Below are 23,905 nucleotides of genomic sequence, written 5' to 3'. Positions count from 1 at the left end.
GGCCACAACGCAAGCAGCCGTCCTCAGGTGAAGAATGAAAATGGTTCATTCAGTCGTGAGAATTATTTTATTATGTTTTATTTTTATTATTGTATTACTTCCCTTCTACGTGACTTTACCGAAAGAACCAAGAAGATAAATTTCCATTGTACCAGGCAAGGGCCCGACATTGAGTTGCTACGTCGCTATGTTTGTTTAGAAGCGACTTGCCCATTACAAAATGATATCTCAACCAAGCGGCTTGCCATCATCATCATCATCGTCATCACGATCACGTGGAAATGTAATAGCGGGCAGCCAAAATACCCTAAACGCACACTTCGATTCTTACTGCGGATGGTGGTGGGGGGTGGTGGTGGGGGGTGGTGGTGGGGGGTGGTGGGGGGTGGTGGTGGTGGGGGGTGGTGGTGGTGGGGGGTGGTGGTGGTGGGGGGTGGTGGGGGGTGGTGGGGGGTGGTGGTGGTGGGGGGTGGTGGTGGTGGGGGGTGGTGGTGGTGGGGGGTGGTGGTGGGGGGTGGTGGTGGGGGGTGGTGGTGGTGGGGGGTGGTGGTGGTGGGGGGTGGTGGTGGTGGGGGGTGGTGGGTGGTGGTGGGGGGTGGTGGTGGTGGTGGGGGGGGGGTGGTGGTGGGGGGTGGTGGTGGTGGGGGGTGGTGGTGGGGGGTGGTGGTGGGGGGTGGTGGTGGGGGGTGGTGGGGGGTGGTGGGGGTGGTGGTGGGGGGTGGTGGGGGTGGGTGGTGGTGGTGGGGGGTGGTGGTGGGGGGTGGTGGTGGGGGGTGGTGGGGGTGGGTGGGGGTGGTGGGGGTGGACAGGTAAACCAGAAAAACCTCTGAACAGCAGCAGCAGCAGCCACAAGGCATAACGCGGCAGGAGCATTGGAAGCCACCGTAGGAGAGACAGAGAAAGATGCGGGTTGCTCTTCTTGGTTCTTTCGGTAAAGTCACGTGGAAGGGAAATATTTAATAATGTTTTATTTTTTATTATTTTATTATTTCCCTTCTACGTGACTTTACCGAAAGAACCAAGAAGATGAATCCCTGCGGTCACGAAAGCTTTAAATCGAAATTTAAGCGGGTTGTTTTTGTATTATCGCCCTCCAAAGGCCGTCAGGCGGGAGGAGAGCTGAACACGCGCTGTGTTTTGTTCTCGATCCAGGAGGACCGACACGGAGTCCCAGGCGCTCTCGTTGTGCAGGAAGAGGTTCAGCAGCCACACCTGGGGCTCTCGGACCATTCACGATGGTGCCTTGCGATGTACAGGGTGGTCCAGATGTCTTGTCACCCCCCAATTAAATTCTCTTAAATTTAATAAATTCTAAAAATCACGACGTTTCGGAGGCAACACAAGTCTCCGTATTGGACCTTCACAGCCAGATTTTCTGCACAAGATTTGCTGCACTTCATGCACTTTATGCAGCAAATCTGTCTGTGACGGTCCCACCTGAAGACGGAGACTTGTGTTGCCTCCGAAACGTCGTGCTTTTTATTTTATTTTTATTAATTTTAATTTCATTTTGTTACCTACGTGACTTTACCGAAAGAACTAAGAGTATGAATCCTTGCAGTCACAAAAGCTTCAAATCTAGAATTAATATATTCTGTTTGAAGGTAAAGCTCGTTTAGAACATAAATGGATAGGCAAAAGGAAAACAAATTTGGGGGTCAATTACTTAATTGAGGTGGCGGGGGGGGGTCACAATACATCTGGACCACCCCTTGCGCGAGGGAGCAACGCTCTCTTCCCCGTGCAGGAAGAACGAGATGGAGATGAGTCCCGTACAGATGGAGGAGGACGGCAAGTCGCCTGCTTGCTGTGACTATCCTTCTCCTGGCGAGCCAGGGGTACGGAATCTGTGTGTGAGTGCGGTGATCCACCTACCCTAGCCGCCGCTGCTCCTGCTGCTGCTGCCGCTGCTCCTGCTGCTGCTGCTGCTGCTGCTCCTGCTGCTGCTGTTGCTGCTGCTGCTGCTGCTGCTGCTCCTGCTGCTGCTGCTGCTCCTGCTGCTGCTGCTGCTGCTGCTCCTGCTGCTGCTGCTGCTGTTGCTGCTGCTGCTCCTGCTGCTGCTGCTGCTGCTCCTGCTGCTGTTGCTGTTGCTGCTGCTGCTCCTGCTGCTGCTGCTGCTGCTGCTCCTGCTGCTGCTGCTGCTGCTCCTGCTGCTGCTGCTGCTGCTCCTGCTGCTGCTGCTGCTGCTCCTGCTGCTGCTGCTGCTCCCGCTGCTGCTGCTGCTGCTCCTGCTGCTGCTGCTGCTGCTGTTGCTGCTGCTGCTCCTGCTGCTGCTGCTGCTGCTCCTGCTGCTGTTGCTGTTGCTGCTGCTGCTCCTGCTGCTGCTGCTGCTGCTGCTCCTGCTGCTGCTGCTGCTCCTGCTGCTGCTGCTGCTGCTGCTGCTCCTGCTGCTGCTGCTGCTCCTGCTGCTGCTGCTGCTGCTGCTCCTGCTGCTGCTGCTGCTGCTGCTCCTGCTGCTGCTGCTGCTGCTGCTCCTGCTGCTGCTGCTCCTGCTGCTGCTGCTGCTGCTGCTCCTGCTGCTGCTGCTGCTGCTGCTCCTGCTGCTGCTGCTGCTGCTGCTCCTGCTGCTGCTGCTGCTGCTGCTGCTCCTGCTGCTGCTGCTGCTGCTCCTGCAGCTGCTGCTGCTGCTCCTGCTGCTGCTGCTGCTGCTGCTGCTCCTGCTGCTGCTGCTGCTCCTGCTGCTGCTGCTGCTGCTACTGCTGCTGCTCCTGCTGCTGCTGCTGCTGCTGCTCCTGCTGCTGTTGCTGACGCCAACACACCACGGCAGCACCCCTGCAAGACGTAGCCCTGGTCAGAGTTCATTCACAGTCGCGCTAACCATTGCGCCACCGCTCCTCCTTCCCCCCCTCCCTCCCTCCCTCCTACTCCTCTACCTGTGTGCATGCATAGCCGGAGTTGAACTCTGCAGGAATGGCTATGGTACGCATCACTGCTCAGCCACACGAGGTGAGTTACAAATAGCAGAGGGGGGAGGGGGGGGAGGGGAGTGCTGAGTGACATGAGCTGACTCCATATCAGCGCATTCCTTGTCACCGTCCCCCGTGTATGATGGCTAGGAGATGATAACTACCTCGCCCGGTGTGCAGGAAGTCGTGGGTTCGATCCCGATCCTGACGCTTGCTGTACAGTTGGAGTCTGCGTCTCTCTCTCTCATCATCATCATGGTGGCTAGGAGATGTTAACTACCTCGCCCGGTGTGCAGGAAGTCGTGGGTTCGATCCCCACCCTGGCGTTTGCTGTACAGTTGGAGTTTGCGTGTCTCTCTCTCTCAGCATCATCACGATGGCTAGGAGATGTTAACTACCTCGCCCGGTGTGCAGGAAGTCGTGGGTTCGATCCCGATCCTGACGCTTGCTGTACAGTTGGAGTCTGCGTCTCTCTCTCTCATCATCATCATGGTGGCTAGGAGATGTTAACTACCTCGCCCGGTGTGCAGGAAGTCGTGGGTTCGATCCCCACCCTGGCGTTTGCTGTACAGTTGGAGTTTGCGTGTCTCTCTCTCTCAGCATCATCACGATGGCTAGGAGATGTTAATTACCTCGCCCGGTGTGCAGGAAGTCGTGGGTTCGATCCCGACTACATCCCCCCCAATATTCAAATATGCTCAAAATGTCCCCCCCAAAATATATTGCTATAAAATATATTTCTGTTTATATGATTGTGGTTATGGTTGTACTTGATTAATCCCTAATCTCTGCAATTACATACAATGAAACAAGAAAAGGTAAAAAAGAAAAAAACAGAGCAATGTAATACAATACACTATTAGACATTACTGTAAAAGTCCATCCTATGTGTTAGCGAATTTTGTAATATTTTAGGCAGGAAACGGCAGGAAATTCGTTTTCAAATTTAGATTTGGTCCCCCCCAATGTTGACTCCACGGCTACGGCCTTGCAGCGCTGTGAAGTCAGCGGCGAGGGTTGGCGGATCACCGCACGCACACAAACACACAGATGTTGTTGCGAAACTTCCCTTTTCCCGAGGGCGTCGAGGAGTAAGCTGTACCCTCTGGCTGGCCAGGAGAAGGCCCAGTACACCGGAGTGTGGGCTCATCGCCATCTGAAAAATTAATTTGGAGCTTTCGTGACTGCAGGAATTATTTTTTGGTTCTTTCGGTAAAGTCACGTATAAAGATAAAATAATGAATTAAATACTAGCATACGACGTTTCGATTGCAACACAAGCACTCATCATCAGGTATAAATTAAATAGAGACGCAAATCTAGTATACTTAGAAATGTAATGTAATTCAACAGAGAGTCGGATAACATAACAGTCAACACCCTACCTGGCTGATTACGTTCTTCCTGAGAATGCTAAATTTGAGAGAGAGAGATCAAACACAGAACCAGAGACATATAGACAGACATATAAGTAGAGACAGATATCACAGAGATACATAGAGAGAGAACAAACATAGGCACACATAGAAACCACGCCTCTGTGTCGAGGCCTTAAATAGAGAGAGGGGGCGGGGGCATCTGTTTATTCCGTCTGGGCGGGGATCGAGCGTTGCTCCCTTCTCTCTCTCGCGCGCAAGGCGAGGGGTTTTTTTCTCGGGGTGCTCCGGGTTTCGCCCACAGTACAGCAAGTTGACTAAGCGCCATGTGTTTCTATCTCAACTAAAAACTAAACTATTTCTTCGTTGACCAGGTAAGGCCTCACTGAGCTATACTATTACACGGGTCAACACACTTTTTCTGGCATAAGGTAATTCCAACGGTTTTAATGTAATTTTGGGGTGCTGATTCCAAATCTGGCATCAGTTTTTGTCTATCACATCCGGTTTTTGAGATATTTAATATTGCATTTTTAATGAAAACTGCAGAAGAAAAATATTAAATAAATGTGGATATCTACATAAAATTATATTATAAACACACTATCCTAAAAATACAGCACCATATTTTAACACTAACGCAGTCACTGACTCGCAACAACTTGCAATCATAAGTAACAGAGTTAATTTCGGGTAAAATCAATGAAAATGGGGTATGCCGATAGCATAAAAATGAGATGTGATAGAGCAAATCTGAGATCAGATTTGGAATCTGCACCCTGAAATTAGTCTAAAACAGCTGCAAAAGTCCAGGCCAGAAAAATTGTTTTTTTTGTTTTCTTGGTTTTTTCGGTAAAGTCACGTAGAAGGGAAGTAATAAAATAATAAAAATAAAACATAATAAAATAATTCTCACGACGTTTCGGCTACAACGCAAGCAGCCGTCAATTTAGCATATTAATATGCTAAATTCCTCTTGATATGCACATTATTTTGTTAAGGCGCTCTTCTTCCACCTCCAACCCAGCTTATATATAAGCTGCTAGCTTGGCAGTGTCTCATTCTTCACCTGAAGACGGCTGCTTGCGTTGTGGCCGAAACGTCGTGAGAATTATTTTATTATGTTTTATTTTTATTATTGTATTACTTCCCTTCTACGTGACTTTACCGAAAAAACCAAGAAGATGAATCCCTGCAGTCACGAAAGCTTTAAATCGAAATTTTGTTGTTGTTGTTGTCCAGTGTTATTTTTATAGAAGCCACCGGCACACAAATAACAGCTCAATGAAAGTGTATTATCATCACGTGGACATTTATAGCAGCCAAACACTCTAAGCGCGTGTTTCTAAATGTTTCCATCCCCATCTGTAACCGGGAATCGAGCGTTGCTCCCTTCTCTCTCGCGCGCAAGGCGTGGGGTTTTTTTTTCTCTCCGGGTGCTCAGTTTCCTCCCCACGTGAACAATAATACTAATAAACACAACTCATCATTCATCGCCTGAAACCGTCTTACAAATAAACACTTCGATGTAGCGGCAGGACCGCTCCTGGAAACGACTCCGACGATTCGTTGCGACTGTCATCAATAAAAAGTTCAACAAAACCCCCCCACACACTGCGTCTGTGTGTCCGTGTGAATGTGTAGTGGGGAGCGGTGGGCGTGGTGGTTAGCGCTTCGCTGCGCTCCGTAAACCCCCGCGACTCGGGTTCGATTCCCGCTCACGGCCAACACCGGTGACGATGATCTGAACCGGTCATGGGCCTCCCCTAGGTCGACTCCGCCTCAAATGAGCACCTGGTGCGATGTGTAAAGATCGATAGAGGGACCCGTAGACTCGCAGCGTACGCTTGTAAATGAGACTATCAAGGTATCTTTAGTTCTCACCTGGTTCAACAAAATCAACTTGAACACACCGACGGACTCACGCAGAGACCCACAGACTCACGCAGAGACCCATGGACTCACGCAGAGACCCACGGACTCGCACAGAGACCCATCGACTCATGCAGAGACCCACAGACTCGCGCAGAGACTCACGGACTCACACAGAGACCCACGGACTCACACAGAGACCCACAGACTCACACAGAGACCCACATACTCACACAGAAACCCACAGACTCACAGAAAAGACCCACAGACTCACGCAGAGACCCACGGACTCACACAGAGACCCACCGACTCGCGCAGAGACCCACAACCTCACACAGAGACCCACGGACTCACACAGAGATCCACAGACTCACACAGAGACCCACAGACTCACGCAAAGACCCACGGACTCACGCAGAGACCCACGGACTCACGCAGAGTCCCACAACCTCACACAGAGACCCACAGACTCACACCGAGACCCACAGCCTCACGCAGAGACCCACAGACTCACACAGAAACCCACAGACTTACGCAGAGACCCACAGACTCACGCAGAGACTCACAGACTCACGCAGAGACTCATAGACTCACACATAAACCCACGAACTCACACAGAGACCCACGGACTCACGCAGAGAGACTCACGCAGAGACCCACGGACTATCGCGGAGCCCGAAGCGACTCTTTACGTTGGTTTCGACCTTCCAGTGTCTCATCGGCAGTGTCACCCCCAACACGAGCGGCGTGCCCAATGTTTACGGGCGAGACCCCCCCACCCCCCTTAGATATGGACCCCGAGTCGCCCCCGTGACGTCTCCGCGGGGATTGTTTGTTGCCATTCGGGTTTATTTTGTCCTCCAGGCGCCGGGGTGTCCACGTGGGGTGGCGGCGGCGGCACGGCCGCTCCTGACGCCAGGGGGGAGGGGGTGGGGGGGTGGGGGTGGGAGGGACACTGGGAGGGGGTGATGGGGGGTGGTGGAGGCAAGGTGGGACGGGGATAGGGAGCGAGACGAGGAGGAGGTGGGGAGGAATTGGGGGGGTCCAGGAAGGGAGGCTGGACAGCGCCGCGCGTGTGGGAGTCAGGGATGGAAGTGGGGGGGGGGGGAGCGGTGGTGCAGCGGTTAGCGCGACGCTGCGTTACGAACCCGGCGACGCGGAGTCTCGAACAATCTCTCACGGCCACCCACACCGGTGGCGATTATTTGAACCGGTTTCGGGGCTTCCGCTAGGTCGGCTCGGCCTCAAACGAGTAGCCTGGCGCGGTGCCCGGGAGACACAAAGGCGGCCGGGCGTGGTGTTGGCCACCCACCCCCTCGAGTGCCGTGCCGGCCTTCATAGGTGCTCGCTAACAGCACTTGCCCCAACAGCCTGTTGAGGCTATACGGGGGCGGCGGCGGCTGGGTGGGGGAACTTTTGATTGAAGGGGTTGAGAGAGGGAGGGAGGGAGGTCGACTGGGAGTCTGGGAGGGTGGGACTAGGGGAGGGGGAGTAGGAGGGAGGGAGTCGGAGGGAGGGCTCTGGATATAATATCTGTGCTCGCGACCTGGGCAGGCGCGCTGGGCTGTGAACTTAGCAAGAGTCGGAAGAGAGGCAGGGAGGGAGAGAGTCAGGGAGGGAGAGAGGGAGAGAGGCAGGGAGGGAGAAGGGAGGATCACAGGGAGAGGCAGGCAGGGAGGAGGAGGGCACGGTGGTGAAGAGAGAGAGAGAGTTTGAGCGCGGCGGGGAAAGAGTGCGAGTGAGGGGGGGAGAGGTTCAAGGGAGGTTTGAGTGAGAAAAGAGGGCGATCAAGAGAGAGAGGGGAGAGAGAGCGGGTTTGGTTGGTGGGGGGGTGGTGAAGCAATAGGGAAAGGCGAGCGGAAAGCGAGAGGAAGGAAAGAGAAAGAGAGGAAACTCCGTTTCTGCTTCTCTCGGTTTCATAAGAGAACTCCGTGTCGGTGTTTGGTAGCAAAACAACAACAACAACAACCAAACAACCAACCACCACCACTACCTCCCCGTTTCTCAATTCCACGTTTCCTCCTGGAGCCGCCGTGCGAGAGAGGTCAGTCCGGGTCTCGTTGACTCGCGTTTGAATGATTCTATTCGGAACGGAGCGAAGCGGTGATGTTGTTCATGTAGCGATGTGACGTGGTTGATGTTGTTGATGTAGCGATGTGACGTGGTTGATGTTGTTGATGTAGCGATGTGATGTGGTTGATGTTGTTGATGTAGCGATGTGACGTGGTGATGCAGCTGAGAGCTTTCCCCCTCTGTCGTTCATTCATTGATCGCACGGGAAAGAATTGCCGAACGAATTGCGGAACGAATGAAGCCGATGTCGTGCCCGTGTCGTTCTTCCGAATGCGCGATGATGTTTTGGGCGCCGCGGTGGCTAGGAGATGTTAACTACTGAGAGAGAGAGAGACACGCAAACTCCAAATATACAGCAGCAGGCGTCAGGGTCGGGATCGAACCCGCGACCTCCTGCACACCAGGCGAGGTAGTTAACATCTCCTAGCCACCGTGATGATGATGAGAGAAAGAGAGACACGCAAACCCCAAATATACAGCAGCAGGCATCAGGGTCGGGATCGAGCCCACGACCTCCTGTATACCATCATCATCACGGTGGCTAGGAGATGTTAACTACATCGCTTGGTGTGCAGGAGGTCGTGGGTTCGATCCCGACCCTGACGCCTACTGCTGTATATTTGGAGTTTGCGTGTCTCTCTCTCTCCCCGTGGTCGCGTGGATTTTTCTCCGGGTTCCTCTGTTTCCCACCGCCTCATCCCCTCAACATTTAGAATCAACATCCACGCGTTCTGAGTAATTGTCTGCTGTTGTAAGTTTCCGCGTGACCATGATGATGATGATGAGGCAGTCGCCACTTCCTTTGAGCTGAGCATTTGTGATCGCCGGCTTCGCTTCTGACAAAAAAAGAGCTATTTTAGCAGCTCAACCTTACCTGGTACAATAAAAAATGTACCCGTAAAAACAAAGTTTTTCACTATAAATCCTTTATATGCGTGGCGGCTAGAGTCCTCTCGTCCTCTGGCTTGAGATGGCTGCCACCTATGGGTCAGATGATTGCCTGCCACCATTAAGCAATTGGTAATTAAATATAATTTATTTTTTCCTAAAAAATGTAAAATTTTGGAAAAACATTTTTCACGAACATAAATTGTCACTCACAACGAGTCTGTGTGCAATATATCAGCTTGATTGGATCACGGGAAGTGGGTTAAAAAACGACCGAAAGATTTGCACGGTGGTAAGCGCGCAAGCAAGCAAGTGAACTTAATATAAAGGATTTTAAAAAAAACACTTAGTTTAGTTTCATCGTTGAGTTATGTTTGGGTGAGTTATTGACGTTCGGCGTTGAGGTTGCTAAGCACGGCTCACATCGGGATGTTATTTTGGCGTCCTCTGGTCTAACACCGTTTGAGATTTAGCTCGAAAGAAAACTGACTCTGGTGTGGACCAATCCGTTTCAAAGACAATGCATCATCATATACTATCAGAGTATTTTTTTTGTTTACATTCTGACCACATGTATTGTGGTTAACGCAGACATGATTCCTCGTTAAAGGTTTCAGTTTGGTGTCTTAACATTTTAACACAGGTTAAATTTCGATTTAAAGCTTTCGTGACTGCAAGGATTCATCTTCTTGGTTCTTTCGGTAAAGTCACGTAGAAGGAAAATAATAAAAATAAAACATAATAAAATAATTCGCACGACGTTTCGGCCACAACGTAAGCAAGCAGCCGTCTTCAAGTGGAGAACAGGTCTCGACAGACCTGGCCGAAACGTCGTGAGAATTATTTTATTATGTTTTATTTTTATTATTTTCCTTCTACGTGACTTTACCGAAAGAACCAAGAAGATCTTAACACAGCTGTTTTGTTGCCAGAAAAAAGGGGAAAACCGATTCTCATATTGCCTTAATTGTTTCGCTGGCAGGGCAGGATCGGCCCATTTTATCCCTTCTCGCGAAACACTTAGCCCCCCCCCTGCCCGCTCCTCCTGCACGCCGCCCAAAGTCACCCACGAGTGAACCGAGTGAGTCCACCTCGCCTCCTCCCCGCGAAGCCTCGTTCGTGATGAGCGCACGTGTGCCCCGGTGGGGGAGCGGTGGGTTTAGCGCGCGTTGGGTCTAGCTGGGTCTGTAGTACGCTGGGTCTAGCTGGGTCTATAACGCGCTGGGTCTAGCTGGGTCTATAACGCGCTGGGTCTAGCTGGATCTATAACGCACTGGGTCTAGCTGGGTCTGTAGTACGCTGGGTCTCGTTGGGTCTATAACGCGCTGGGTCTAGCTAGGTCTATAACGCACTGGGTCTAGCTAGGTCTGTAGCACGCTGGGTCTCGTTGGGTCTACAACGCGCTGGGTCTCGCTGGGTCTATAACGCACTGGGTCTAGCTAGGTCTACAACGCGCTGGGTCTAGCTGGGTCTATAACGCGCTGGGTCTAGCTGGATCTATAACGCACTGGGTCTAGCTGGGTCTGTAGTACGCTGGGTCTCGTTGGGTCTATAACGCGCTGGGTCTAGCTAGGTCTATAACGCACTGGGTCTAGCTAGGTCTGTAGCACGCTGGGTCTCGTTGGGTCTACAACGCGCTGGGTCTCGCTGGGTCTATAACGCACTGGGTCTAGCTAGGTCTACAACGCGCTGGGTCTCGCTGGGTCTATAACGCACTGGGTCTAGCTAGGTCTACAACGCGCTGGGTCTCGCTGGGTCTATAACGCACTGGGTCTAGCTAGATATACAACGCGCTGGGTCTATAGCGCACTGGGTCTAGCTGGGTCTATAACGTGATGGGTCTAGCTGGGTCTATAACGCACTGGGTCTAGCTAGGTCTACAACGCGCTGGGTCTAGCTGGGTCTATAACGTGATGGGTCTAGCTAGGTCTATAACGTGATGGGTCTAGCTAGGTCTATAACGTGCTGGGTCTAGCTGGGTCTACAACGCGCTGGGTCTAGCTGGGTCTATAACGTGCTGGGTCTAGCTGGGTCTATAACGTGCTGGGTCTCGCTGGGTCTATAACGTGCTGGGTCTAGCTGGGTCTATAACGTGCTGGGTCTCGCTGGGTCTATAACGCACTGGGTCTAGCTGGGTCTATAACGCACTGGGTCTCACTGGGTCTATAACGTGCTGGGTCTAGCTGGGTCTATAACGTGCTGGGTCTAGCTGGGTCTATAACGCACTGGGTCTAGCTGGGTCTATAACGTGCTGGGTCTAGCTGGGTCTATAACGCACTGGGTCTAGCTGGGTCTATAACGTGCTGGGTCTAGCTGGGTCTATAACGTGCTGGGTCTAGCTGGGTCTATAACGTGCTGGGTCTAGCTGGGTCTACAACGCACTGGGTCTAGCTGGGTCTATAACGCGCTGGGTCTCGCTGGGTCTATAACGTGCTGGGTCTAGCTGGGTCTATAACGTGCTGGGTCTAGCTGGGTCTATAACGCACTGGGTCTAGCTGGGTCTATAACGTGCTGGGTCTAGCTGGGTCTATAACGCACTGGGTCTAGCTGGGTCTATAACGTGCTGGGTCTAGCTGGGTCTATAACGTGCTGGGTCTAGCTGGGTCTACAACGCACTGGGTCTAGCTGGGTCTGTAGCGCGTTGGGTCTAACTGGGTCTATAACGCGCTGGGTCTAACTCGGTCTGTAGCGCGTTGGGTCTAGCTGGGTCTATAACGCGCTGGGTCTAACTGGGTCTGTAGCGCGTTGGGTCTAGCTGGGTCTATAACGCGCTGGGTCTAACTGGGTCTATAACGCACTGGGTCTAGCTGGGTCTATAACGCGCTGGGTCTAACTGGGTCTGTAGCGCGTTGGGTCTAGCTGGGTCTATAACGCGCTGGGTCTAACTGGGTCTATAACGCGCTGGGTCTAACTGGGTCTGTAGCGCGCTGGGTCTAGCTGGGTCTACAACGCGCTGGGTCTAACTGGGTCTATCACGCGCTGGGTCTAGCTGGGTCTGTAGCGCGTTGGGTCTAGCTGGGTCTATAACGCGCTGGGTCTAGCTGGGTCTATAATGCGCTGGGTCTATAATGCGCTGGGTCTAGCTGGGTCTATAATGCGCTGGGTCTAGCTGGGTCTACAACGCGCTGGGTCTAGCTGGGTCTATAATGCGCTGGGTCTAGCTGGGTCTACAACGCGCTGGGTCTAGCTGGGTCTATAACGCTCTGGGTCTATAACGCGCTGGGTCTAGATGGGTCTACAACGCGCTGGGTCTAGATGGGTCTACAACGCGCTGGGTCTAGCTGGGTCTACAACGCGCTGGGTCTAGCTGGGTCTAGCTGGGTCTACAGTGTGCTGGGTCTAGCTGGGTCTATAACGCACTGGGTCTACAGCGTGCTGGGTCTAGCTGGGTCTAGCTGGGTCTACAGTGTGCTGGGTCTAGCTGGGTCTATAACGCACTGGGTCTACAGTGTGCTGGGTCTAGCTGGGTCTATAACGCACTGGGTCTACAGCGTGCTGGGTCTAGCTGGGTCTATAACGCACTGGGTCTAGCTGGGTCTACAACGCGCTGGGTCTAGCTGGGTCTAGCTGGGTCTACAGCGTGCTGGGTCTAGCTGGGTCTATAACGCACTGGGTCTACAGTGTGCTGGGTCTAGCTGGGTCTATAACGCACTGGGTCTACAGCGTGCTGGGTCTAGCTGGGTCTAGCTGGGTCTATAACGCACTGGGTCTAGCTGGGTCTACAACGCGCTGGGTCTAGCTGGGTCTACAACGCGCTGGGTCACGAAGCCCGCTTGCCGATTACAGCTCGCAATCGGTGGCGAATGTGAGCTGGGATTCGTGTTTGAGTCGGCTACCGAAACCGAGCATCTATCTCTGGGGGGGGGGAGCGGATGGGGGGGGCGGAGGGGGGGGGGCGGAGGGGGGTGTAGAAATAGTAACGGCGGGGAAACAAAGGCGGACGGGAGTGGACCGACCAATGGTCAAGGACACACCACACCGCCCTTCATAGCTGCTGGCTAAGAGCACTTGCCCCCAACAGCCTGTGTAGGCTACACGGGGGATCTTTATATTGTGTATCTCTGTGTGTCTTTGTTATGCGCCCACACGTGCCAGTGTAGGTAGGTGTTGACAAGTTTGTGTGTGTGCGTGTGTGCGTGTGCGTGTGCGCGTACATTCGTTAAACTCCACCATCATCGAAAGTATGTGGAATTAGCTTTTCTGTTGCCTAACACCCCCACCACCACCACCCCCCTCCACCGGTTTCGCTCGACGTCCGTCTCCGCGTGTGACTTCCTCTAACGACGCTCGCTGAGAAACTCACTTCACAAACCACCGCCAGGCTTCGTCTTTCGTCCACTCAGCATCGAGGACTTTCGCGTTTGATCGTTTTAATACATTCCGCGCGTTCACGATAACTCGATATAACTTTACCACCCCCCACCCCTCACTCCCCTCGCTCCACCCTCGCCCCCCGAAAATCGGACTTGAGATATTGAAGGCTGTGAGAGAGAGATGTGTGGAGACGCGGGGCCGCGTGTCAGATTCGGTAACGGCGAATGAAAGAAGTTCAACAACAACAACACGCACACATACCTAGCACAACAAAGACAAAGATCCCCCGTGTAGCCTTAACAGACTGTAGGGGCAAGTGCTGTTAGCGAGCCACCTATGAAGGCCGGCACGGCACACGAGGGGGTGGGTGATCAGCACCACGCCCGACCGCCTTTGTATCCCCAGTGGCGATGTGTTTACACATCGCACCAGGTGCTTAGGGGCCGTCCATAAATGACGTCACGCACCTAGAGGGGGGGAGGGGTCAAACATTTGTGACGATGTGTGACGAGGGGGGGGGGGGTTTGAGAAATGTGACGTCACATAAAAATGCGCAACTTTAAAATAAATATAGACAACACGTTCTACTTAATTAAATTACTTTTTAATAAATGTTTTCTCCTACAACATCAGAGTGCAGCGCCACATTAAATACGCACTACAATGACAATAGTTTAAAGCGATTTGAAGCATGTTTCATTTTTTTGGGGCGGGGGGGGCAGAACTTTGTGACGTCATATTTGAGGGGGGGGGTCTGACTTTTTGTGACGAGGGGGGGGGGGGTCAAAAATCGTCCAAAATCGCGTGACGTCATTTATGGACGGCCGCTTACTACAATAACACCACACACACACAACACCACAATCGGTGGCGAATATCTGAACCGGATTCCTGTTTGATTGCTGTTTGAGAACTTCCAACCACACACACACGCACACACACGCGCACACACACACGCACACACACACACGCACACACACACACGCGCACACACACACGCGCACACATACGCACACACACACACGCGCACACACACGCACACACACACGCACACACACACGCGCACACACACGCGCACACACACACGCGCACACACACACGCACACACACACACGCACACACACGCACGCGCACACACACACGCGCACACACACGCGCGCACACACACGCGCACACACACACGCGCACACACACACACGCGCACACACACACACGCGCACACACACATACGCGCACGCACACGCGCACACACACACACACACGCACGCACACACACGCGCACACACACACGCGCACACACACACACGCGCACACACACGCACACGCACACACGCGCACACACGCGCACACACACACACGCACACACACGCGCACACACACACACGCACACACACACACATACACGCACGCACGCACGCACACACACGCACACACACGCACGCGCTACGTACGACGGTCAGGAGCTAAGTGCCAATGTCGAGGTCTGCTGCTGCTGCCACGACGAGAGGGCTTCAGCAGAGAGAGAGAGTTCGTGTCGTGTCGCTGTTCCTCCTCCTCCGTTGAAGCAGACTAACACTGGACCCATAGACTAACACTGGACCCATACACTAACACTGGCCCCATAGACTAACACAGGACCCATAGACTAACACAGGACCCAAAAACTAACACGGGACCCATAGACTAACACTGGACCCATACACTAACACTGGACCCATAGACTAACACAGGACCCAAAAACTAACACTGGACCCATAGACTAACACTGGACCCATAGACTAACACTGGACCCATACACTAACACTGGACCCATAGACTAACACTGGACCCATACACTAACACAGGACCCATAGACTAACACTGGACCCATAGACTAACACTGGACCCATAGACTAACACTGGACCCATACACTAACACAGGACCCATAGACTAACACTGGACCCATAGACTAACACTGGCCCCATAGACTAACACTGGACCCATCAACTAACACTGGACCCATAGACTAACACTGGACCCATAGACTAACACTGGACCCATACACTAACACAGGACCCATATACTAACACTGGACCCATAGACTAACACTGGACCCATAGATTAACACTGGACCCATACACTAACACAGGACCCATAGACTAACACTGGACCCATAGACTAACACTGGACCCATACACTAACACTGGACCCATAGACTAACACTTGACCCATAGACTAACACTGGACCCATACACTAACACAGGACCCATAGACTAACACTGGACCCATAGACTAACACTGGACCCATACACTAACACTGGACCCATAGACTAACACTGGACCCATACACTAACACTGGACCCATAGACTAACACTGGACCCATAGACTAACACTGGACCCATAGACTAACACTGGACCCATACACTAACACAGGACCCATATACTAACACTGGACCCATAGACTAACACTGGACCCATAGATTAACACTGGACCCATACACTAACACAGGACCCATAGACTAACACTGGACCCATAGACTAACACTGGACCCATACACTAACACAGGACCCATAGACTAACACTGGACCCATAGACTAACACTGGACCCATACACTAACACTGGACCCATAGACTAACACTGGACCCATACACTAACACTGGACCCATAGACTAACACTGGACCCATAGACTAACACTAGACCCATACACTAACACTGGACCCATAGACTAACACTAGACCCATACACTAACACTGGACCCATAGACTAACACTAGACCCATACACTAACACTGGACCCATAGACTAACACTGGACCCATAGACTAACACTGGACCCGTAGACTATGTTATTCTTGCCGTGTGGCAGCGCTGTGGTTCAGGAGCTAAGTGCCAATGTCGAGGTCTGCTGCTGCTGCTGCCACGACGAGAGGGCTTCAGCAGAGAGAGAGAGAGTTCGTGTCGTGTCGCTGTTCCTCCTCCTCCTCTGCTGAACGAGCTCAGACCACAGTGCGTCTACTGTGGGGTCCCTCGTTTCGGTTGCTTGGCCACACTCGCACTGACTGCTCTGTGGCTTGGTATCTCCTCTCGTTCTCTTTTGGTCTCTGTGAGTCAGAGGTCGCAAACGGGTTCTGATTCATTACCCGTACCCGGCCGCACCAGGGTCGCAAACGGCTACCCGTACCCGTACCCGGCCGGGTATGGGTAGCCGGGTATCGGGTAGGGTACGGGTATCGGGTACCCGGTTGCGATCTCTTCTGTGAGTGCCCGTTAGGTCTAAGTGACGATGCAGGTCTCTGAGTCCCTGTGTGTATCTCTTTTGTCTATGAACCCAGCGCGCTATTATACGGTCCATAGTTCGGAGGGCATGCCCACAATCGAACTACCGTGCCTTGTCTCGTGCTGCTATTGCTTTGGTGGTAATTTTTAATCCATTACATTGAATCGTGATCCATCGCAATGGGTTCAATTAAATTGCGTTACGTTACTTTGCATCACGTTGTGTTACGTTTCAAGTTCAATTAATTCAATGTATCACTTGCAATCCATTGCATTTGATTGTAATCCATTACATTGTGTCACCGTTACGTTGAATTGTAATCCGCTACAAAATGTTGTAAGCCACTGCATTCCATGGCAGTCCGTCACATTGTGCTCCATTACATTGTAATCCACTGCATATTATTCTAATCCATCACATGGGGTCGCCACGGTGGCTAGGAGCTGTTAACTACCTCGCCTGGTATACAGGAGGTCGTGGGTTCTATCCCGACCATGACGCCTGCTGTTGTATATTTGGAGTTTGCGTGTCTCTCTCTCTCTCTCATCATCATCACGGTGGCTATGAGATGTCAACTACCTCGCCTGGTATACAGGAGGTCGTGGGTTCTATCCCGACCCTGACGCCTGCTGCTGTATATTTTGAGTTTGCGTGTCTCTCTCTCTCTCATCATCATCACGGTGGCTAGGAGATGTTAACTACCTCGCCTGGTATACAGGAGGTCGTGGGTTCTATCCCGACCCTGACGCCTGCTGCTGTATATTTGGAGTTTGCGTGTCTCTCTCTCTCATCATCATCACGGTGGCTGGGAGATGTCAACTACCTCGCCTGGTATACAGGAGGTCGTGGGTTCTATCCCGACCCTGACGCCTGCTGCTGTATATTTGGAGTTTGCGTGTCTCTCTCTCTCTCATCATCATCACGGTGGCTAGGAGATGTTAACTACCTCGCCTGGTATACAGGAGGTCGTGGGTTCTATCCCGACCCTGACGCCTGCTGCTGTATATTTGGAGTTTGCGTGTCTCTCTCTCTCATCATCATCACGGTGGCTGGGAGATGTCAACTACCTCGCCTGGTATACAGGAGGTCGTGGGTTCTATCCCGACCCTGACGCCTGCTGCTGTATATTTGGAGTTTGCGTGTCTCTCTCTCTCATCATCATCACGGTGGCTAGGAGATGTCAACTACCTCGCCTGGTATACAAGAGGTCGTGGGTTCTATCCCGACCATGACGTCTGCTGCTGTATATTTAGAGTTTGCGTGTCTCTCTCTCTCTCATCATCATCACGGTGGCTAGGAGATGTCAACTACCTCGCCTGGTATGCAGGATGTCGTGGGTTCTATCCTGACCCTGACGCCTGCTGCTGTATATTTGGAGTTTGCCTGTCTCTCTCCCCGCGGTCGCGTGGATTTTTGTCCGGGGTCCTCCGGTTTTTCACCCTCCACATTCAGAATCAACGCCACGCGTTCAGAGTGCTCGGCTGCTGATCGACATTTACACGTGATGACGACAAGCCACTTGGTTGAGCAATCATTTGTGATCGCAAGGCCGCTCCTGAAAAAGAGCTATTCTAGCTCAGTGGGGCCTTTACCTGGTGAAATATAAATAGTTTACAGTTTAGTTTGCATTGTAATCCCTTACATTACATTATCATCCACTACACAACGTAATCCATTACACAATGCTACATTGTAACCCATTACATTACAATACAGGACACAATGTAATCCATTACACGATGCTACATTTTAATCCATTACATTATAATCCACGACACAATGTAATCCATTACAAGATGCTACATTGTAATCTATTACATTACAATCCAGGACACAATGTAATCCATTACACGATGCTATATTGTAATCCTTACATTGTAATCCACGACACAACGTAATCCATCACAGGATCGTGCATTGTAATCCATTACATTGTAATCTACGACACGATGTAATCCATTACACGATGCTACATTATAATACGTAACATTGTAATCCACGATACAACGTAATCCATTGCTACATTGTAATCCATTACATTACATTGCAATCCATGGCACTGCGGCCGCACACACTCACACTGCCTCGCTGTGTCTCTCCGCCCGGCACCCCTCCCCAGCCCCCCTCCCCAGCCCGGCCAAATGGACGTGGGCCCCCCACCCCAGGCAATGTGGGCCCCCCACTCCTCTCTGCTGGACCTGGAACAGGGTGCTGACCCCCTTCCATTCCCGGCCTCCACAGCTGCCCAGCAGCCACCGTACGGATTCTTTCAGCATCAGCAGGAGCACGGCTACCCCAGTGAGGACGGATTGTCATCGCACATAGGTGCGTGCGTTTCTGTGTGTGCGTGCGTTTCTGTCTGTGCGTGCGTGCCCGTGCGTGTGTGCCCATGCGTGGCCATGCATGCGTGCCCGTGCGTGTGTGTCCGTGCGTGCGTGCCCGTGCGTGTGTGGCCGTGCGTGCGTGCCGGTCTGTGTCTTTGTTTGTGTGTTCAGTGCCGGTCTTCATAGCTGCTGCCCGCGAAACAGCAACTTGCCCATCGACAGTCTGTTAAAGGCTACACGGGGGAACTTTGTCTTTGTGACTGTGTATTTGTTTGCATGCGTGTTCGTGCGTGTGTCCATACATGCGTGTTCGTGCGTGTGTCCGTGCATGCGTGTTCATGCGTGTATCCGTGTGTGTCTGCGTGTGTCTGTGCATGCGTGTTCATGCGTGTTCATGCGTGTTCATGCGTGTTCATGCGTGTGTCCGTGTGTGTCTGCGTGTGTCTGTGCATGCGTGGCCACGTGTGTGTCCGTGCGTCTGCGTAAGTGGTGCACCGAGCGTGGCACAAGCGTCGTGGTGACGTCACCGCCACTTATTGGCGAACGGCGGTTGTTGGTTGTGTAGCGGGTAGAGCTACGCTGCGCTACGAACCCGGCGACCCGAATTCAATTTCCCGCTCACGGCCACCAACACCGGTGATGATGATCTGAACCGGTCCTGGGCCTCCCCGAGGTCGACTCAGCCGCAAATTAATACGTGGGAAGACAAAGATGGCCGGGCGTGGAATCGGGCAACTCGCCCCCTCGTGTGCCGTACCGGCCTTCATAGGTGCTATTCGCCAACAGCACTTGCCCCTGCAGTTTGGCAAGGCTATACGGGTGATCTTTGCCTTTGTCCTGTGTTACAGATCAATCGGTTGGTCAGTCATTTAATCCCTTCACGACTCATTCAAATGATAAGTTAATTCATCAGTGGATCATTCATTCAAATGACGAGTCGGGCGCTCTGTTAAGTTAATGAATCATTCAATCAATAAATCCAGTATTGGATGAGCACATTAAGTCAATCACTCATTTATCTATATACATACAGCATCTACTGCCTCCCCTGGGTGGGTTGAAAGCACGTGACATTCAACCGCAAGTCGTTCACCCAGCCATGAGCCATTCAATTCGTAACTCAGTTGAACGAATCGATTTATTTACATATATTGAATAGATTGATTAATTTAATATTGATTTATTGCAATTAAAAAATACCGATATATTTTTTATTGTTTATTTAATATATTTATATATACTGAATATATATTGAATATTTATTTATTAAATATTTATTTCATTTCGAGAAGAATGGTCATCCTCTCAACCCGCACAGCCACGAGGCATTCAATCCGTAGCTCAATTGACCATTGAGTCAACTGGTGCATTTACAAGTTGTCCGTCAAAGGTCAAGGAACGAGCCCAATGAACAATATTTTATACCCACGTGACTTTACCGAAAGGACCAAAGAGTATGGATTCCCAACGAGCAGCGCTATCGCGAGCCGCACGTCCGACCAATCGGAATCCCCTCCCCGTCGTCTCCTTTCCGCCCGACGTCCGGCGACGTCGGATCGGAGACGTTTTCCTCGACTCTCGTTCGTTCGCGACGTCGACCGGTGCCGGCTGCCGCTGGCCACTCGGACGCGGGGGTCTGCGCTCGACAACTGCGATGGGGAAAACATTTCTAGAGATCGGTCAACTGGGATCTGTCGATCAGCAGCAGCAAAACAATTGTCATAATTTTTACTGGCAAATGAGGTTCCAATGGTGTAAATGCTTACCCCGAGCTCTCATACTCTGATGGTGCATTGTCTTTGAGTTGTGCGCCTTTTGGCGTCATCTGGTCCAACACCATGTGAGACTAGGCTCTAAGGAAAGCTTTCTCGGGTGTGGACCAATCACCTTCAAGGACAGTGCACATTATCAGAGTTGTGTTTTTTGTTTGCATTATGACTGCAGGTATTGTGGTCAATGCAAACATGACTCCTTGTAAAAAAGGTGTCAGTTTTGTTGCCAGATAAAAGGGTAAAACAACTATTATCATAATTTTTACTGGCAAATGAGGTTCCAATGGCAGCAGCAGCTCATCGGATGTATTGACAATCGCACGTTCGGTCCGCGACTGGGTAATTGATCATTAAATCACGGGGGCGGTGGCTGTGGGCCAAAACTCCTCCCGCCGGGCCGTCTTTGTTTCCCTCCCCCACCCCCCCCCCACCAGTGCTGATGCTTCCACACCACAACAGGTACTTATTTACGGCTGAGTCGACCTAGGGGATGCCCTGTCACAGCACAGATGGAAAGGAGCTAGGCGCGTGTTTATTTTCCGCGCCGCGTGGTTTCCGTTTGAGACGGCGACGCCTGAAGGCGCTCATCCGGCAGTGGGATAGATCGCGGCTCGTGATGCCGATGCCGATGCTGGTTATCGTTGATGGAGTGCGACAGTCACCGATATCGTGGTGTCGTGAGACTCGGCGCAAGTCAGGGGAGCAGGAGGAGGCCGGGGCACAGAGGGGAAGAGGATGGCGGAGGTGGGAGAATGGAGCAAGAGGCGGGAGGAATAGGGAAGAGGAGGAGAGGGAAGAGGGGGGAGGAGAGGATAGAGAAGGAGGAGGGGTGAGTCGGGGGTTGGGGGGGGGGTAATTTAGGAAGTTGGCCCGGCGGTGATGAATGCTGTCCCGGGTAGTTTCGTTTCCCGGATGTCGGCGTCAATGTATGAGAGAGCGCTAGCGTCGCACTTCGCCATTTCACGAAGCCGCTCGCGCCTCGCCGAGCCCGTCCCTCTCCGCCTCGACGGCCTGCCGTGACCGTGCCCTCGCCAGCGGTAGGAGCCAGCCGGGGCCCACCCCGTGTCGGTGTGTCCGCGCCGCGTCCGCGTGTCCCCCCCCCGACGTCCGTGTGTCCGTCTTGTGTCGGTGGGCCGGTGTGTCGGTGGGCCGGTGTGTCGGTGTGTCGGTGGGCAGGTGTGTCGGTGTGTCGGTGGGCCGGTGTGTCGGTGGGCCGGTGGGCCGGTGTGTCGGTGGGCCGGTGGGCGCGTTTGCCACTCGGTCCTTTGCACGGCCGCTTGCTCGGTCTCGGCGGTTCGGTCTTGGAGGGGGGGGGCGTGGGTTGGGCCGGTCGGTTCGGCGGGTCAAGACCTGCGATCGGTGAGTCGGTCTTTTCCATTGGTGGGCGGGCCAGACTGTGTGCCCATCTGTAGGTGGATCGATTTGTCTGCTGGTTGGTGTGTCAGTCATTTGGCTGGTGAGTGGGTAAGTCAGTCAGCCAGTCAGTCCGTCTGTGGGTCAGTCATTTGGCTGGTGAGTGGGTAAGTCAGTCAGTCAGTCAGTCCGTCGGTGGGTCAGTCATTTGGCTGGTGAGTGGGTAAGTCAGTCAGTCAGTCAGTCCGTCTGTGGGTCAGTCATTTGGCTGGTGAGTGGGTAAGTCAGTCAGTCAGTCCGTCGGTGGGTCAGTCATTTGGCTGGTGAGTGGGTAAGTCAGTCAGTCAGTCAGTCCGTCTGTGGGTCAGTCATTTGGCTGGTGAGTGAGTAAGTCAGTCAGTCAGTCAGTCCGTCGGTGGGTCAGTCATTTGGCTGGTGAGTGGGTAAGTCAGTCAGCCAGTCAGTCCGTCTGTGGGTCAGTCATTTGGCTGGTGAGTGGGTAAGTCAGTCAGTCAGTCCCTCGGTGGGTCAGTCACTTGGCTGGTGGGTGGGGAAGTCAGTCAGTCAGTCAGTCTGTGGGTCAGTCACTTGGCTGGTGGGTGGGGAAGTCAGTCAGTCAGTCAGTCTGTGGGTCAGTCATTTGGCTGTTAGACCAGTGGGTCGGTCTGTCCGTCTGTGAGTTGTTTGGGTCTGTCCGTGGGTCAGTCTGTCTGTGCAGACTCCGATTCCAGGAGCCTCGTGCATCTGGACCTGATTTTGTGCCTCCTCTTGTCGACTTGGCCTCAAGGCGCGTAACCGATGAGCGTTGGTGTTGGAGGCAACTGGCGGGACGGTGGCTAGGAGATGTTAACTACCTCGCCTGGTTTCCAGGAGGTCGTGGGTTTGATCCCCACCCTGACGTTCATCACATTTGGAATCGACGTCACGCGTTCAAAGTAGTGTGCTGCTGTGATTTTTCCACACACATGCGGCCAGGTCTCTTCTGGATAAAGAGCTGCATATCTCGGTGGGCCTTAGTTGGTAAAATAAAAAGCGTTAACAGTTTGGAGTTTTATAGTTTAAAGGAATCCTTCTTCCCGCGTCTCTGCTTCGCAGCACGGATGGCGAACGGGGCCTCTCCGCTCAGCGTCATGTCCTCATTCACCTGGCTGGACACCACTTCCTACCACCCTCACTACCTGCAACAACAACAACAGCAGCAGCAGCAACATCATCATCAGCAGCAGCAGCAACATCATCATCAGCAGCAGCAGCCGTGGTCGCTCGCCCAAGGCGGTCACTCCCCGGACTCCAGCGGTGCGTCCTCGTCCCCCCGTGAGGCTGAGCGTCAGCTTGGGGCCAAGTCGTCGTCGTCGCCACCGCCGGCGCCGCCGTCGCTGTCGGCCTCGCCCGCCCCGCTGTCGTCCGAGCGCTCCCTCAGCCCCGGCAGCGACAACACCGACGGGACGCCGAGCCGGGCGGACTCGTCGCCCGCCGACTTCCGGCACCATCACCACCACCAGCAGCAGCAACAACAACAGCAGCAACAGCAGCATCACTATGGGCTGCTCGCCCAGGGCCTGTATGGAGGTGTGGAGCTGTACCACCACCACCACCACCGCCACGACGTGTCGGCGGCGATGGAGGCAGGGGGCCACGCGAAGGGCAAGGGCAAGGTCCGCCAGCCACCAGGTGGGCAAAGCAGCACCCTCCCGGCGTTGTCGCGGCTGCACCTCCACCGTGTGCCAGCGAGAGCCGGACTGGCGCCCGTACCCGCGTGCGGCGATTA

General features: G+C 53.0%; 1 protein-coding gene across 5 annotated transcripts in view; it reads left to right on the top strand.

Annotated features, from left to right (window-relative positions):
* Positions 1-7,681: 7,681 nt before the first annotated feature.
* The window catches only part of LOC144740945 (uncharacterized), a 41,454-nt gene continuing 25,230 nt past the window's right edge, over positions 7,682-23,905 (top strand). Inside the window, exons 1-3 of one of the 5 annotated variants that reach the window (XM_078623634.1) lie at positions 7,682-8,198; positions 18,808-18,986; positions 23,233-23,808. In XM_078623634.1, coding sequence (XP_078479760.1) covers positions 18,830-18,986; positions 23,233-23,808 — 733 coding nt within the window. In that variant the 5' untranslated portion in view covers positions 7,682-8,198; positions 18,808-18,829. Of the gene's footprint in view, positions 8,199-18,807; positions 19,014-21,681; positions 21,853-23,232; positions 23,809-23,905 lie in introns of those variants that run through there. The other 4 variants (XM_078623633.1, XM_078623637.1, XM_078623636.1 and 1 more) reach the window with 4 other exon arrangements.

Source organism: Lampetra planeri, unplaced genomic scaffold (assembly GCF_965212315.1).
Source record: "Lampetra planeri unplaced genomic scaffold, kcLamPlan1.2.h2 scaffold_355, whole genome shotgun sequence".
Lineage (NCBI taxonomy): Eukaryota > Metazoa > Chordata > Hyperoartia > Petromyzontiformes > Petromyzontidae > Lampetra > Lampetra planeri.
Note: the sequence above shows the minus strand (reverse complement) of the source record. Positions and strands in the feature narration are given on the sequence as shown.